General features: G+C 40.1%; 1 protein-coding gene across 1 annotated transcript in view; it reads right to left on the bottom strand.

Annotated features, from left to right (window-relative positions):
- Window positions 1–3,339: 3,339 nt before the first annotated feature.
- Window positions 3,340–15,950, bottom strand: part of plxnb1a (plexin b1a) — a 101,558-nt gene continuing 88,947 nt past the window's right edge. The window contains exons 34-38 of the mRNA XM_068337209.1: window positions 11,773–11,920; window positions 11,558–11,622; window positions 6,879–6,954; window positions 6,636–6,710; window positions 3,340–5,572 (exon numbers count right to left, since the gene is read on the bottom strand). Of these exons, the coding sequence (XP_068193310.1) occupies window positions 5,468–5,572; window positions 6,636–6,710; window positions 6,879–6,954; window positions 11,558–11,622; window positions 11,773–11,920 (469 nt within the window). The 3' untranslated portion in view covers window positions 3,340–5,467. The remainder of the gene's footprint in view (window positions 5,573–6,635; window positions 6,711–6,878; window positions 6,955–11,557; window positions 11,623–11,772; window positions 11,921–15,950) is intronic.

Below are 15,950 nucleotides of genomic sequence, written 5' to 3'. Positions count from 1 at the left end.
ATGACTCTGGTGGTGAGGAAGATGAAGACAGTAAAGGCAGAGGACGAAATGGTGGAAGCTGCTTTTAGGATGTAGTTAAGACAGGCTCTGGGTGGTCAGGAGGTGCTTCCAGATGACTGGACAACTACAGCTAATGTGATAAGGGAGACAAGTAGGAGAGTACTCGGTGTGTCATCTGGAAGGAAGGTAGATAAGGAGACTTGGTGGTGGAATGAGGAGGTACAGGAGTGTATACAGAGAAAGGTTAGCTAAGAAATGGTACACTGAGAGGACTGAGGAGAGTAGACAGGAGCACAGGGTGATGCCGCGTAAGGTGAAAGTAGGGGTAGTAAAGGCCAAACAAGGGGCTTATGATGACCTGTATGCCAGGTTGGACATTAAGAAGGGAGAGACTGATCTATACAGGTTGGGAAGACACAGAGACGGAGATGGGAAGGACGTGTAGCAGGCTAGGGTGATTAAGGGTAGGGATGGAAGTCTATTGACAGGTGCCAGTAGTGAGATGGGAAGATGGAAAGAGTACTTTGAAGAGTTGATGAACGAGGAAAATGAGAGGGAACAAAGACTAGAAGAGGTGGTTGTTGTGGATAAGCAGTCGGTCCTGATGATATACCTGTGGAGGTATGGAAGTGGAGGGGTGGCAGTAGAGTTTCTGAATGGGTTGTTCAACGATCTTAGATAGTGAGAAGATACCTGAGGAATGGAGGTAAAGTGTGCTTTTAATTTATTTAATCTTAATTTTAATTCTAATATACTTTAGTAATCACCGAAGGGAAATTAAGAGCACACTCTAGTTCAGTGGTTCTTAACCTTTTTGGCAGTACTGAACCCTGCCGGTTTCATATGCTCACTCACTGAACCCTTCTGCAGTAAAAAAAAAATATTATTATTATTATTTTTCAAATTTAAGAAATAAGTATGTTTTACTGGTGCATTTAACGAATTATGTATTAATGCCACCTTTTTCAAAGAACAAACCCAAGACAGTGCATGAACTCACATGAAATTATCTACCTAAAAATCAGTGGAACTTCTGCTGTTGTTATTGAGAGACCAGTTCAGATATGCGTGGCTTCACCTTGGCAAGTGCTACTCTTTTGTCATTTTCAGAGCAAAGTCTGTTTCTGTTGTTTTCCGTACAGCTTAAGGAAGTGTTCCTTTATTTTTGCCAGTGCGAGACTAGAGTTGCTCAACTTGACATTGCAAATCATGCAGAAGCTGACTCCCATCACGTTCCTGTTATAGAGTACATGTATATTCACGTTGCACATATTCGTCAGACCACTTTCATTTTTTGCTCAACATAGTTACTATGAATTAAAATATTAAGAAAGCAATCAGATGATGTACCATCATGACAGACATACATCGAATACTGAGTGCACAAAATCCCATGTAGCACAGGTAGGCTAATCGATGTAGCGTGATCACCTGTAGCCAGTGATTGCTAAGGAGGGTGTGTCATCACAAATTGACACGATGTGTCAAACGTACACAGTGATTCGTGTATGTTTGGCAAAAGCACAATGTGTCGGGAGTTTTGTCTTGATCTCCATCTCCGCCGAACCCCTGAGACCGACTCACAGAACCCCTAGGGTTCGATCGATGCAGGTTAAGAACCACTGGTCTAGAGACAGGGTCACTGAGGAAAAGACAGGAGACAGAGCTGGATGTAGCAGAGATGAAGATGCTGAGGTTCTCTTTGGGAGTGACCAGGATAGATAGGATCAGAAATGAGTACATCAGAGTTCAGAGAGGCCAGACTGACATGTTTTGGACATGCCCAGGGGTGAGATAGTGAATATATTGGTAGAAGGATGCTGAGTTTTGAACTGCCAGGCAGGAGGCCTAGAGGAAGACCAAAGAAGAGGTTTATGGATGTAGTGAAAGAGGACATGAAGGTAGTTGGTGTGAGAGAAGAGGATGCAGAAGCCAGGGTTACATGGAGGTGACTGATTCGCTGTGGCGACCCCGTAAGGGAAAAGCCAAAAGGAGAAGATTAAGCTGCAAAACACTTAGATCTAAGGCATTTAGCAATGGGTGACTAATCTTACTTCATAAAACCAGACTTCAACCATGAGTTGTCTTTCACCGTCGTCTCTCTGCTTTCTGTTACTAGCATTATGCTGTTAGCACTCCCTCGTACATGATTTTTCCTGGCTGATTCAACAGCACCAGCCAGGTAAGAAGGACAGCAATGTGAGTTGTGCATACTATATTTTTGAGATTTGATAGGATGTGATAGCTGGCTTTGAGAAATTAAGGTTCTCTTGACCTCATGTGAATGACTGTCAGAATGCATGAGGCGTGGATACACCGTAGAACAGAAGACTGTTGCATTTTAAATGTGTGTGGAACATATCACTCATTTCAGTCACTAAAAGCTTGGTTACTTGAGGGTTGAGATTTCAAGAGTCTGTTGAAAGTATCCATATTGCAAATAAAAAATAAAACCAAAATGCAAAGACAAACTACAACTATGAAGAAACTAAAGGTTGCCAATATTGCTTGAGTCCGATTCTAGTAAGCCATTCCAGAGGTCAGGAGCAGCCTGAATGTCAGTCAGCACAAATATAAAGATATTTTGGGTAGCAGTTTAAAATCAATCAATGCAGTATCAGTGGATCAACACCAAGATTCTGGCATTAGTCTGGATGACATAACATCACAGATGATCCAGCCTGCTGAAAATAAATGTAAAATTGTTTGTTTTTAAAGAAAAAATGCACTACTTGCTATATTTATAAGGTCAGACTCAATAATTATTTCAAGAATGTTCATGTCACCAAGAAAAAGGAACCACATAGAATTCACACTGACATACTACAAAAAAATGTGAGTTCACCAAAATTCTGAGGCTACATTAGCCTCTAGGCGTTCGCTGCTCTTTGTCATGGTGTTGAGGGACTCTCATGGATGTCATGTCAGAAATTTGTTTGACACAATTGTAGTTTTATTTCAGTGTTGCGATTCCATCAGCAATATGTTAATACAGAGGTAAAACAGGCTTAGCTGTATGTGTGCGCTGCTGGGTAATACCACATGACTGAAGGAGCAGCCATCAAATTCGCAATGAGGTGACCACATCTAAGACTTTACACTACAGAGTGATAATTCACCTCGAGTTTGGCAGAATTACCAAGAAGCATAAAACATATTTAAATGGGGATGGGCTAAATTGGCGCATAAAGAAAACAAAGTTCTGCCACTATTAACATTTTAAAATCTGATGTATAAACTAATTAACAATAGGACCACATTATTCATCACATTAAGTTGTTAGGCTCATCCTATCAATTAGAAAACACTAAAGTCAAGGTTACTTATGTCTCTATGGGAACCAGTAAAACACTAGAGTGGAGCTTTTATTAACACACACACACACACACACAGGCCACAGGAAACACCAGAGCGTTTTACAGAATCATAGTTTAGAACACTGAAACATACGTCTTCTTCTAAAAGGGATGATAAGTAGAAAAAAAGAGAAAATCAGATACAACTGACTGTGACTCATAACAAAGATCCTTAGACCATCATGAACGTTGACAGCAAATACAGTATAATGTCTGATGGGGGAGGGGCAGGACCTCAGTCATTGTATGTCAGACAAAACATGCAACAATATTAAAAGGTCTGGAAATAAATAAAAATAAATTAAAGGCAGTAAAGATTTACAAATGTAGCTTCACAAAGCAACATGAAACATGAATAGCATTGCCTGCACTAATAGAGGAGAACAAGTTAAACGCTTTGCAATAACATTGTTAGAATCTTGATGATTAAGGTTAAAGCTTAAAATCAGTAACCAGCTGCTCAGGTCTTGTGAACCACTTGTGAAACAAAGACTGACTTGGGCCGTGACTGTTCTGATGACCCCCCTGGTGGAGGCAGCAGTGCCTTTCATTCCTTCAGCTTAAAATTATCATCATATTGTAGAAGGGTTTAGTTACAGAGGGTAAATTTACAAGTACAGCTGAACAGCAAAATTAACCTTTTTCCAGTCAAGACTTCAGGAAATAAATGATTCTTCTGAAAACTATGTGAAAAAATTGTAAATCTAAAAACATAACAAATAGATGTAACAACTCAGAAGCATGAAAGATCAACATGGACTTAAATAATACAAAAATAAACATGATGAAGCAATTTAAATACATCTATAAAGCACATGTATTATGATCCAGTAGTTAAATTCTACATTATTTTATATTCAATTCAGGATTGATTGATTGATTGATCTGTGGGGTCATATTTTCCACAGATCATAGGGAAAATAAATCTTTAAGTAACACAATATAATTAGATATCATTCAGCAGATTTTACCACCGGTTATACAGTATATTAGTGCATTCATTTTGTAATACTGTACACATTAGGCAACGTCTTCAAAATCTGTTGTCACTGGATTAGTAGATTAAGGCGTCACTCTCATGGCTTCTGTCTACATGGAGTTTAGGTTATGCACAGATTTTATTGTCATGGTTTTCTTAAGGACGGATCAGTTTATGGATGTAGTGAAAGAGCACATTAAGGTAGTTGGTGTGAGAGAAGAGGGTGGAGAAGACAGGGTTAGATGGAGACAACTGATTCGCTGTGGTGACCCCTGAAGGGAAAAGCCGAAAGGAGAAGAAGAAGTTAATGAGTTAGGCACAAGCACCTCTGCCAAACTGTCTGCAACATTTAGAAAAACATCTTGCAAATACTATTGAAAGAAGGAACATTCACAATAGCTACAGGCCATTACTGTAGCGGATTCATGTATTGTATCTCCAACAAAAGGCATTGACTTTAGAAAATGGTTTGTCTTCAAAATACATGATGCATCATATATAACCTGCAGTCAGACATCTGATGTGAAGAGAAAATGGTTTTACAGTTTATACAAACTGTGAGTCATTGTGTAAAACCTGATTGTTTCAGGAAGCTAAAAGCAGAATACTGAACCCGATGAGACTCCACAGCACAACGCTGCCATTTGTCCTTTCAATAAGACTGAAAAATTTGGAAGAGCTTTACGGCCGTCCACACTCAAAGCCTCTCCCCTCTCCTTTTACTGAAAACTTCCAGGAATGTTTCGAATCGCTTTGAGGAATTTTTTTAGTCCATCTCATGTCCTAATAGTTTCACATGGCAAACTGAGAGATGTTCCAGTGCATACTTTCCTGTTTGTCAGTGCAATGTTTTGTTTTGTTTTACTCCCAGTGTTTGGACCTCTGGAAATTTTTATGCAGTCTTTCTGAATATCCAGGATACACAGCAGGAAACATGGCCTTACATCTTCTTTCTGAATTTCTTCCTGTTACTAACAGTCATCATGCCACAATAAAAGCAAAATCACACTATGTGTCAAAATATCCTGCTGTCCTCTTTAGCCCTATATGAAGAAAGAGGCATCTTTCCTCCCTCCAGGAGATGAAACTCTTTTCTTTAAGGTTGAAGGACGTTCCTGTCACACCTTTATGGTCATAGGTCTGTGACTTTGTTTTCTACAGCAGCAGCAATCTGCTGCAGCCGGTAACCAAGCTGCATCTTCTGGGCTGTAGAGTCCTCCTCCAGGGCTGTGATGATCTGAGGATGGAGGGAAAATCATTACAATCCTGCTAATTCACATTTGAGAGGATGTTTATACCTGCTACTGATGTGCAACAGGAGTGATCCAATCAGCAGCAGACAGATCTACGCACAGGCAAGAATGCACCTCAAAGACACAATTCTGAGATACTGAGACAACATTCAGAGGTCTGGTTTACAAATTACCCCATTCCTTGTGGAAGTTAATGTGTCCTGGTCTACACTGATGGACCGCTAACTCAACTCAATTAAAATTTCTGTCTGATTTCCATTTGGCTAGCTGCAATGCAAATATAAAGTTTTGCCTGTGTATCCAACACTATTGCATTTAAAAACACATTTACACAATTATTGTTTAATAAAGTGTCTGCGACATTAAAAACTCAGGAAAAGACATGAAGTATCATATACTCAGACAGTTTTCCAAACAAAATGGTTTCTAATGGAGACACAAAACAGAGGGGTAGAATATAGAAAATCCCATATTGTTTTACAAATGGAGGTGGTGTAAATAAAGATGGCTACAAGAACTGCATAAATGTTGTATGCATTCACTAATAATCCTGCGTGTTCAACGTTTGTAGGAACACCTGTTTAATGTAGATGCAAAAAAATTATATAAAGTTTGTTGTAACACAACTTTGAGAAAAAACATGACCATTTACTGTAAATATTTTTACCTGCTCATCTCATACAGTTTTTTGTGCAGATACATTTTTTGTAAATGGTTATTATTTTTTTTCTATTCTCTTGTTTTTTTTTTCCATAAATGACATCAAATTTGTCACAAAGTGATAAGTAATGAAATGACTTGTCTACTGATGACATGTGGCTTCCCATTGGAAGCATTGGAGAAGGAGTGGTAAGGGTACATAATGGGTAAAAGTGGTCACTGCTTCTTCTGAAAAAAAAATGTGTTGGTGACATAAGAGAAGCTCTTCAAATTTAGATTCAGCCATGATGGGTTTTGAATTCCAAAGCCCTCAGAATGCATTTGAACCATAAACTGTCGAGCAGAGTATTGAGTACCAGCTGTCAGTTGTGCTTCTGTTGTACTCACCTGATCATAGTACTTGTTGATGTATTTGTAGAGCTCATGTAAAGCAACAAGGCAATTCACCTCACCATTATAATTCTATGTAGAAACAGAGGTGAAGAAATGTCAAATAAAGCCTGATAAAAACTAAATGGCATATTTAACTTGTTAAGTACCACCTAGACAGAAAATTAGCAATCCCCCCAAAAAAAGTCTATGTTCAAAAGTTATTTTAGCAAAATGGTGAAACAAGAACATTTAACATACACGAGAGAGTTCTGCAAGAGCAGAGTTCATTTCCTGGTCGCTTGCTGAGATGGTCTGACGGATGTCTGCATAGTACCTGCAAGGAAAGTTACATAAAAGTAAGACAGAGGAAACTGGATGCTCTGTGGTGAGGCTGAGGGAAGATTACTGAATCTTTTCAAGTTGGTCTTTAAAGCAGCTGTTAAAGTTCCTACACTTCATCCTAGAGAAGCTCAAAAACTAAATAATGGAGAAGTTGTACAAGGAGGAGCAGAGGGTGTGTTCACAATGAGATGAACCCAGACCAATGATGCAAACAAACATCCTGCCTCTATGCACAGGTAGTCCTCAAGTTACAAACATAATTGGTTCACAAGTCGTTATTTATTAAATTCCAATCAATAATCTTAAAAGTTAAACTCACTTAATTAATCCTCTAAGGAAAAATTATCTTGACAATCAAACTGTATACATAGATGTTAGACATGTGCATATATATATATATATATATATATATATATATATATATATATATATATATACATACACACACACACACACACACACAGTTATGCTCATAATAATAGCAGTGTGTCTAAAAATGTGAGTAAGCCTCCAAATTCTTCTAATTATTTTTATTTTAATATTGGGGACACTTCACATTCTATTTCAAGACAAGTGGAAAAAGTCATAGATTACGATAACATTTTACAGAAAGTCAACAAACATAATGTTAAAAAAAAATTGCAGTGCTGAGTTCAATTAGTGACGTCATTGAGGCAACTGGTGCTGTAGATGCTGCTAGCTGCGCAATTGTCACTAAAAAACAAAGTAAAATGGGTTCGTTCAAGACATTGTTCAGAAGTTTTCTTTTCCTTTTGGCTTTTCCCTTCAGGGGTCGCCACAGCGAATCATTTGCCTCCATCTAACCCTGTCTTCTGCATCCTCTTCTCTCACACCAACTACCTTCATGTCCTCTTTCACATTGTTCAGAAGAAGAGCATTCGTTATTTGAGAAGCTAATGAAACAGGGGAAAACCTATAAAGAAATTCAAAAAATGATGGGTGTTCAACTAAAATGATATCCAACGCTTTAAAATGGAAGCCAAATCCAGAAAGTTGGAGAAGAAAAAGAAAAACAACTATTCAAATGAATTCGAGAATAGCGAAAATGGCAAAGGCTCAGTCAACAATCATCTCCAGGAGGATCAGAGAAGATCCAAGGTTGTCAACGATGTTTATGTGAAGCCAATACCAACAAGAAGCCCCCACAAAGTCCCATTGTTAAAAAAACAGACATCTGTTGAAACGGTTACAATTTGCCAAAGACTACATCCACTGGCCTAAGAAGAAATGGCATAACATTTTGTAGACTGCTAAAAGTCAGATTGTTCTTTTTGGGTCCAAGGGCCACAGACAGTTTCTCAGATGACCTCGAAATTTAATTCAATCCACAGTGTGAAGTGAAGACGGTAAAGCACAATGATGCAGGCATCATGATATGAGGATGTTTCTCGTACTATTGTATTGGTCCTATTTATCAAATACAGGGATAATGGATCAGTTTGAGTCCATCAGAAAAGTGGTAGTAGTCATGTTGCTCTAAGCTGAACAGGAAATGCCGTTGAAATATGTTTCAACAAAACAAAGACCCCTGACACACCTGCAAGCGAGCAAGGTCATAGATCCAGACAAGCAGCATCCAACTAATGGAGTGACCAGCACAATCTCCAGACCTCAATCCCATAGAAAACATGTGGGATGACATAAAAAATGCTGGTCATGATGCAAAACCAAGAAATGCAGACGAAATGCGGAACCTAGTACAATTCTTGTGGGCTGGAATGCATGTTGACCGGTGCCAGAAGTTGGTCGAGTCCATGCACCACGGATATGAAGCAGTTATCAGACACTGTGCTTATGAAAATAACGATTAGTTTAAGATTGTCAGGAAGTTGAATCTTCAAGCATTTCTTAGTTTTATGCAGTACATTTTTGAGTTTTAAAGAAAGACGCCTACACTGCTACTTTTTGCACATTATGTTGACTTTCTGTGAAATATTATCATACTCAATGACTTTTTCCACTTTTCTTGCTTTGAAATAGAATATGCAATGTCCCCAATGCAATAGTTTGCATTAAAATATACATATTGTGTACAGGCCCCTGAAACAAACACACAACACTCTAGGGGCCTGTAGGCATGCATTTAGTACAGTACAAGAGGAGGCAGAATGACTTTATGGTGCGCCCCAATTGAGCAGCTTTTAAGGGGGATGGTGCCTTGCTAAAGGGCGCTTGGGCAGTGACCGGAAGGTGAGCTGACACCTCCCACTGTCAGCTCACACTCCGAAGATAGCTGGGCGGGAGCAGGAATCGAACCGCTGATCCTGGGATCATAGGATGTCTGCTCTACCGCTCAGCCACTTCTGCGGCACTTGCCATTTGAGGTCGTTTAAATACCATTACTACTCGAAAGTACAAAAGTACTACTCCCTAAGACTAACCAGAAACGATTACAGGATATGAAAACAACACATAATAAACCACTGTAGTACCGTAAAGTAGCTTTTATCTCTACGTCTGCTGAATTAATTTTATCCTTGGGGGTGTAGAGGTTAAGCCAAGCTTTAAGCCACTGATGTATTCCATGGCACTTACATGAATGACGCACTGATGCGCTTCCTTGTAATCAAAAGTCTAACTAGCCACTTTAAGTCTGCTTCCTCTGTTTTATTTCCATGAAGTGTCGCAGTAAACTCGACCAATAATTATCATCAATTACTTAATATTCAGAGTTCAGCGTTGGCATCAGTTAAGGCTTCCAGGGAGAAACTTAACCTGACCTAATACAATGGTTCAACGTCATTTTTGTCCTACAGAGGGGCAACATGACAACATACAAACAGGTAAAGAAAAAAAAAAAATACAGGTACAAATCACTTTAAGTTTAGTTATTCTCAATTATAGGTTTTGTTTAAAAAACACATGGAAAATAATCAAGTATTGGTCATTTTTGTCATTTCATGTCTGTCCACTACAAAAACAGTTAAAATCACTAGAAACTCATTAAAAGCACATAATTGGTTATTGCACAAAAATATTGATGAAACATGTAATCATATTAAAATACATACCTATAGTTCCAATATCTACTGCTAAGCATCACTCATAAATAACATGATTGTTTTGAATTCAAATGAGTTGGCGGTAAACTTTTGCTCCTTATAATTTAATCCTTGAGGAGAACAATAAAACACTTCAAGGAACTCTGACCTTTTTAAAGAGAATTCTTATAAAAAGCATGTCAACTTGACAACAGTCTAGTCTTCAAGTCAACTTTATTTTTAAAGCTCTGGATCACACCAGTTGCGCATTGAAGACGGGGTTGTGACTGATAGCAGGGCTAAATAGCAAGGTTATTTTTATCACCAGTAGTTTTCTGTGATACAGATACATTGATCCCCATTTTTTACCTCCTTTGATTACAGCCACTCTACGGTACTGTAGCATGTAAGCTTACCTTTAGAGTGAAGGAGGAGGAGGGAGGAATTATATCGGTTAGAGGAAAAGTTGTCATTAGTGATTAAAGCAGGAAGCAGAACAGTGGATATGGGTGGATTTTCTGATGTATAACAGCTCCACGTCTAAGATGCGTTGATAAACATGCTTTACAGTTGGACATTTGTTCATCTGTTTCTTTCTTAGTCAAAAAGTTTATATATTTATTTATTCATTCATTCATTCATTCATTGATGGGTGTGCTTGGTTTATAATACCAATACCTTTGTTTTCATATGTTTGGTATGAAGTCTGATATTATTGTTTTATCGTGGAAGTTCTATGGGTTCACGCTAGTGTGTGTGTGTGTGTGTGTGTGTGTGTGTGTGTGTGTGTGTGTGTGTGTGTGTGTGTGTGTGTGTGTGTGTGTATAAATAATAAATAAGTGATGTCAGGTTATTGTTTTTACAAAATATTAATTTCAAAAGAAATAATGAAAAAGAAAAAAACAACTCAGTTTTCCTGCATCTACAGCATAAATTATTCCATGTTACTCAAGGTGCGACATCAACCACCTCAACCAGTTGTTTTTTCAGCATTGTTTCTGCCATCTGACACAATGTACATTCGTCCTGTCATTTCAGGCAAAAAGAGACGACGGAAATACTGTAGCATATGTATAGAGACAATATGAAATAAGAGGATATAGTGAATATATTGGTAGAAGGATGCTGAGTTTTGAATTGCCAGGCAGGAGGCCTAGAGGAAGACCAAAAGGGAGGTTTATGGATGTAGTGAAAGAGGACATGAAGGTAGTTGGTGTGAGAGAAGAGGATGCAGAAGACAGGGTTAGATGGAGGCAACTGATTCGCTGTGGTGACCCCTGAAGGGAAAAGCCGAAAGAAAAGAAGATGATGAAATAAGAGGACAGGTCCCTTTTAAATTAAGAAAAGACTATGGCGGCTTATAAAAGAGCCATATTTGTAACATCAGAGTCTTGTGTAGTGAAGCTTTAATGAATCACCAATGTAGGGTTTAATGAGCAGCTGACAGTCTGCTCTGAGAGCATCCATGCATGGAAGCCTGGCAGGCTACCCTCTGTCTTCAGCCGACAGATTGTCCCAGGCCTCGCTCACTCTCTCTTCTAGCTTTTCTTTATGCCTGAGGGTCATCGGAGCAAATGGTTGCCATATTCTTACCTTTCCACCATCTGTTTGTAGCGAGGGATGTCTCTGGCATACAGCAACTTGTTGATGGGAGAGTCCTGTGTGAGCAGACAGATGGAAAGTCTCCTGAATATCAAGACATGTATGGAGATGTAATGAGAGCATCCTGTTTGGAGATGTAATGAGAGCATCCTGTACATAGCAATATTATTCACTAATGGTTGTCATATTTGCAGTTATTGACTCACCCGTCCTAGTTTGTGGTCGGCAATGGTGCAGGAATCCATAAAGGTCTGAGCAATGACAGACAGCACAGCGTCAACGTGGTCCGATGTCTGCACGTCAAAGATGAACTGGGGGTTCTTCAGAATATTGATCCAGAAGCGCAGAGGTAAACTATGTGACATGATAGAAAGAGTCATACACACCTAACCTCACAAATAATCTCCCCCACGAGGTATTGATAAATGTTAACTCTTCTTCTTCTCATCATTCCTCACTAGTACTAATCCCCAAAATGCTCTTATAACATGTATCAAAAGCATGATGTATAAGATGTAGACAGACAAAGGTTTAAAAATTGAAGTTACATGACCAGAGAGAACAGGCTGCGATGTTCCCTTTAAAACCTACAAAGACCACATTTACTGACTGACGCGAGTGATTCTGACATTAAATCTGAAGATGATCTAGTTACTAGTGTTACCCCATTAATGGGCAACTGTATTCATTAAAGATACAAAACATCATTTATCATAAACATATACAGTGCAAGGCCTGAGCCATATTTCCAGTAATGCACAGGTGGTGCTGCAAATAATTAGAGTATCATGAAAATGTATTGATTTCAGTAATTCAATTTAAATAGTGAAACTTGTATGTCATATTCATTTATTACAAATGGACTGATATACTTCAAATGTTTATTTCTCTTAATTTTGATGTTTTTTTATATAAAAAGTGGACAAGCAATAGGGATAACCACATCCTGGAGAAGATCGTGAAAGAGAACCCATTCAAAAATGTGGGGGAGATTCACAAAAAGTGGACTGCAGTGGAAGTCAGTTCTTAAAGAATCACTGCGTAGAAATACGAAAGAAGTGGGTTTCAGCTGTTGCACTCCTGATGTCAAGACACTCTTAAACAAGAGACAGCGTCAGAAGCGCCTGAGCTAAAGACGAAAAGGACTGAACTGCTGCTGAGTGATGCAAAGTAATTTTCTCTGATGAAAGTAAGTTGTTGGTTTTTTTTAAAAAGAAAGTAAATTTTGCATGTCCTTTTTGAAATCAAATCTGCAGGAAGAGAGGAGAGGCACACAATCCACGTCGCTTGAGCTCGAGTGTAAACTTTCTGCTGCCGCCCAACTGTATGGAGATGCATATTTGATTTTCGAACAGGACTTGGTACCGGCACACAGTGCCAAATCTACTAATGCCCTCATATAGGACCATGGTATTCCTGTTCTTAATTGGCTATCTAACTCATTTAACCTTAAATCCATAGAAAATCTACGGGGTATTATGAAGAAGAGGGGCGACAATGTGGCGCAGTGGGTACCGCGCAGCACGGCTGTTCTGGGCTTGTGTCCCACTCTGTGAAGAGTTTGCCTTTTCTCCCCGTGTCTGCGTAGGTTCTCTCCGGGTTTTTCAGCTTCCTCACACTTCCAAAAACATGCCGGCTTCACATTAACTGTAGGTGTGAATGTGTGCATGCATGTTTGTCTTCTGTGTGGCTATGCGATACACTGGCGTCACGCTCGGAGTTTCCCCCGCAACACACCCTAAGCCAGCTTGGAAAGGCTCCAGCTCCCCGCTACAGTGGATAAACGCGGCTAGTTCAGTGGTTCTTACCCTTGTTGGAGGTACTGAACCCTGCCGGTTTCATATGCTCACTCACCGAACCCTTTAGTTAAAAATAAATGAATACATTTAAGATATAAGTACAGTATATGTTTTACTGGTGTATTTAATGAATTGTGCATTAATGTCAACTTTTTCACAGAACAAAACCAAGACAGTGCATGAACTCACATGAAATGACCTACCTGCAAATCAGTGTGACTTCTGCTGTTGTTATTGAGAGACCAGTTCAGATATGTGTGGCTTCACCTTGGCAAGTAATACTCTGATGTCATTTTCAGAGCAAAGTCTGTTTCTGTTGTTTTCCATACAGCTTAAGGAAGTGTTCCTTTATTTTTGCCAGTGTGAGACTAGAGTTGCTCAACTTGACAGTCAAATCATGCAGAACACTGACTCCCATCACGTTCCGTTATGCAGTACAGTACATGTAAATTCACGTTAATAATAATAATAATGGATTCGATTTATATAGCGCTTTTCTGGACACTCAGACGCTTTACATTGGATCCATTATTCATTCACTCCTCATTCATACTTGGTGATGGTAGACTACGTGTGTAGCCACTACTGCCCTGGGGTAGACTGATGGAGGCGTGGCTGTCAATCCGCACCTACGGCCACCAGAACAATCACACACATTCACACACCAGCGAGTGCCCCACTGGAGGCAAGGAGGGTAAAGTGTCTTGCCCAAGGACACAACGACAAATGACTCGGTGGGAGCGGGAATCAAACAGCCGATCTTGAATCATTGGACGACCCGCTCTACCACTGAGCCGCGGTCGATGCACATATTCGTCCAACCACTTTCTTTTTTTGCTCAACGTAGTTATTATGAATTAAAATATTAAGAAAGCAATCAGATGGCTGTTATGCCCCCCGGTCTAGGGGAACCTTGGACACAACATGCTTGTGCGCTCCCCCCGTCTCTCACCACAAGAAAAGGCCAGCGACAACAGTAATCCAAGTTCAAAATAAGAGAGCAGTTTTATTTTCCTCAGAGGGAGAACAGGTGCCAACATAACAAACATAAAATATCCTAAACCAACCCTACTTTCCTAACAAAAGAAAAAGGGGAATAAATAACAAGGTACTATCCTGACTATCTAAACTCAAAACAGGAGAAAAGGGTTGAAAGAAAACGGCTTCTCCCTCCTACCAACTGCTCCAATTATCCCGTAGACTATTTTACAAATGTACAAAGGCAGATTTAGTTTACCCAAAACCTACACACACAGAATTGCCGCATTAACACCACAACATCAGTCTATCAAGCCGGCTTTTCCTGGCGGTGGGAAGGCTGGAGAGGAGACAGAGTGCAGTTGGCGGGCTGTTCAAATAGGTCAGGGGCTCGCCCCCTGACCAATTGTGCGGCAGCAATCAGGCGAGCCAGCCAACGAGCGGACACCACCTGCTCCTAATTCACTCATTGAAACACACACACAAACCAAGGAGAGAGGAGACACTGCAACACAACACAAACATAACAATACATGACCCATGGGGTCATAACAATGGCGTACCATCATGACAGGCATAAATCGACTACTGAGTGTGCAAAATCCCATGTAGCACAGGTAGCCTAATCGATGTAGCGTGATCACCTGTAGCCAGTGATGGCTAAGGGCGGCGTGTCATCACAAATTGACACGACGTGTCAAACGTACACAGTGATTCGTGTATATTGGGCAAAAACACCCGACACATCGTGTCGGGTGTTTTGTCTTGACCTCCGTCTCAGGTGTTCGGGTTCCGCCGAACCCCTGAGACCGACTCACCGAACCCCTAGGGTTCGATCGAACCCAGGTTAAGAACCACTGGGCTAGACAATGAATGAGTTATTAAAAAGAAGATGTGATACGCCAGACCCAACTGCAGAAGAGCTGAAGGTCACTATCAGAGCTACCTGGGCTCTCAAAACACCTGAGCAGACCGGTCGACTCCATGCCACACCGCATTGCAGGAGTAATTCTGATAAAACGAGCCTCAACTAAATATTTAGTGCTTGTACATGCTTACGCTTTTCGTATTCACACTTTTCATTTGGCAAACATTTCTAGAAATCCTTTTCTGTATGGTCTCAAGTAGTAATCCAATTGTCTCAGATACTGAATTTGGGATTTTCATTAGTTTAAAGGTTTATTCATCTAAATTAAGACAAATGAATATATCAGTCTGTGTGTAATGAATCAATATAATATACACGTTTCACTTTACTCTCACTCAATCACTCACTCATTTTGCATCGCTTGTTCTGCTTACTGTGGGTCACGGGGATTGCTGGAGCCAATCCCAGCTGAGTTGCGGGCGAGAGGCGGGGGAGTGGACACTCCGAGCACGATGCCAGTGCACTGCGGAGCCACATGGAACAACCACTGACACACTCAGTCACGTCTACGTGTAATTTGGAATGACCAATTCATCTAAGGTGTATATTTTTGGAGGTGGGAGGAAGCCAGAGAACCTGGAGAGAACCCAAGCAGACACGGGTAGAACATACAAACTCAAACCCAGAACCCTCTTGCTGTGAGGCGACAGCGGTACCCAATGCGCGACCGTGCTGCCCA

Source organism: Antennarius striatus, chromosome 2, assembly GCF_040054535.1.
Source record: "Antennarius striatus isolate MH-2024 chromosome 2, ASM4005453v1, whole genome shotgun sequence".
In the NCBI taxonomy this organism is placed as follows: Eukaryota; Metazoa; Chordata; class Actinopteri; order Lophiiformes; family Antennariidae; genus Antennarius; species Antennarius striatus.
The sequence above is the reverse complement of the archived record's forward strand: the minus strand, read 5'-3'. Positions and strand labels throughout refer to the sequence as shown.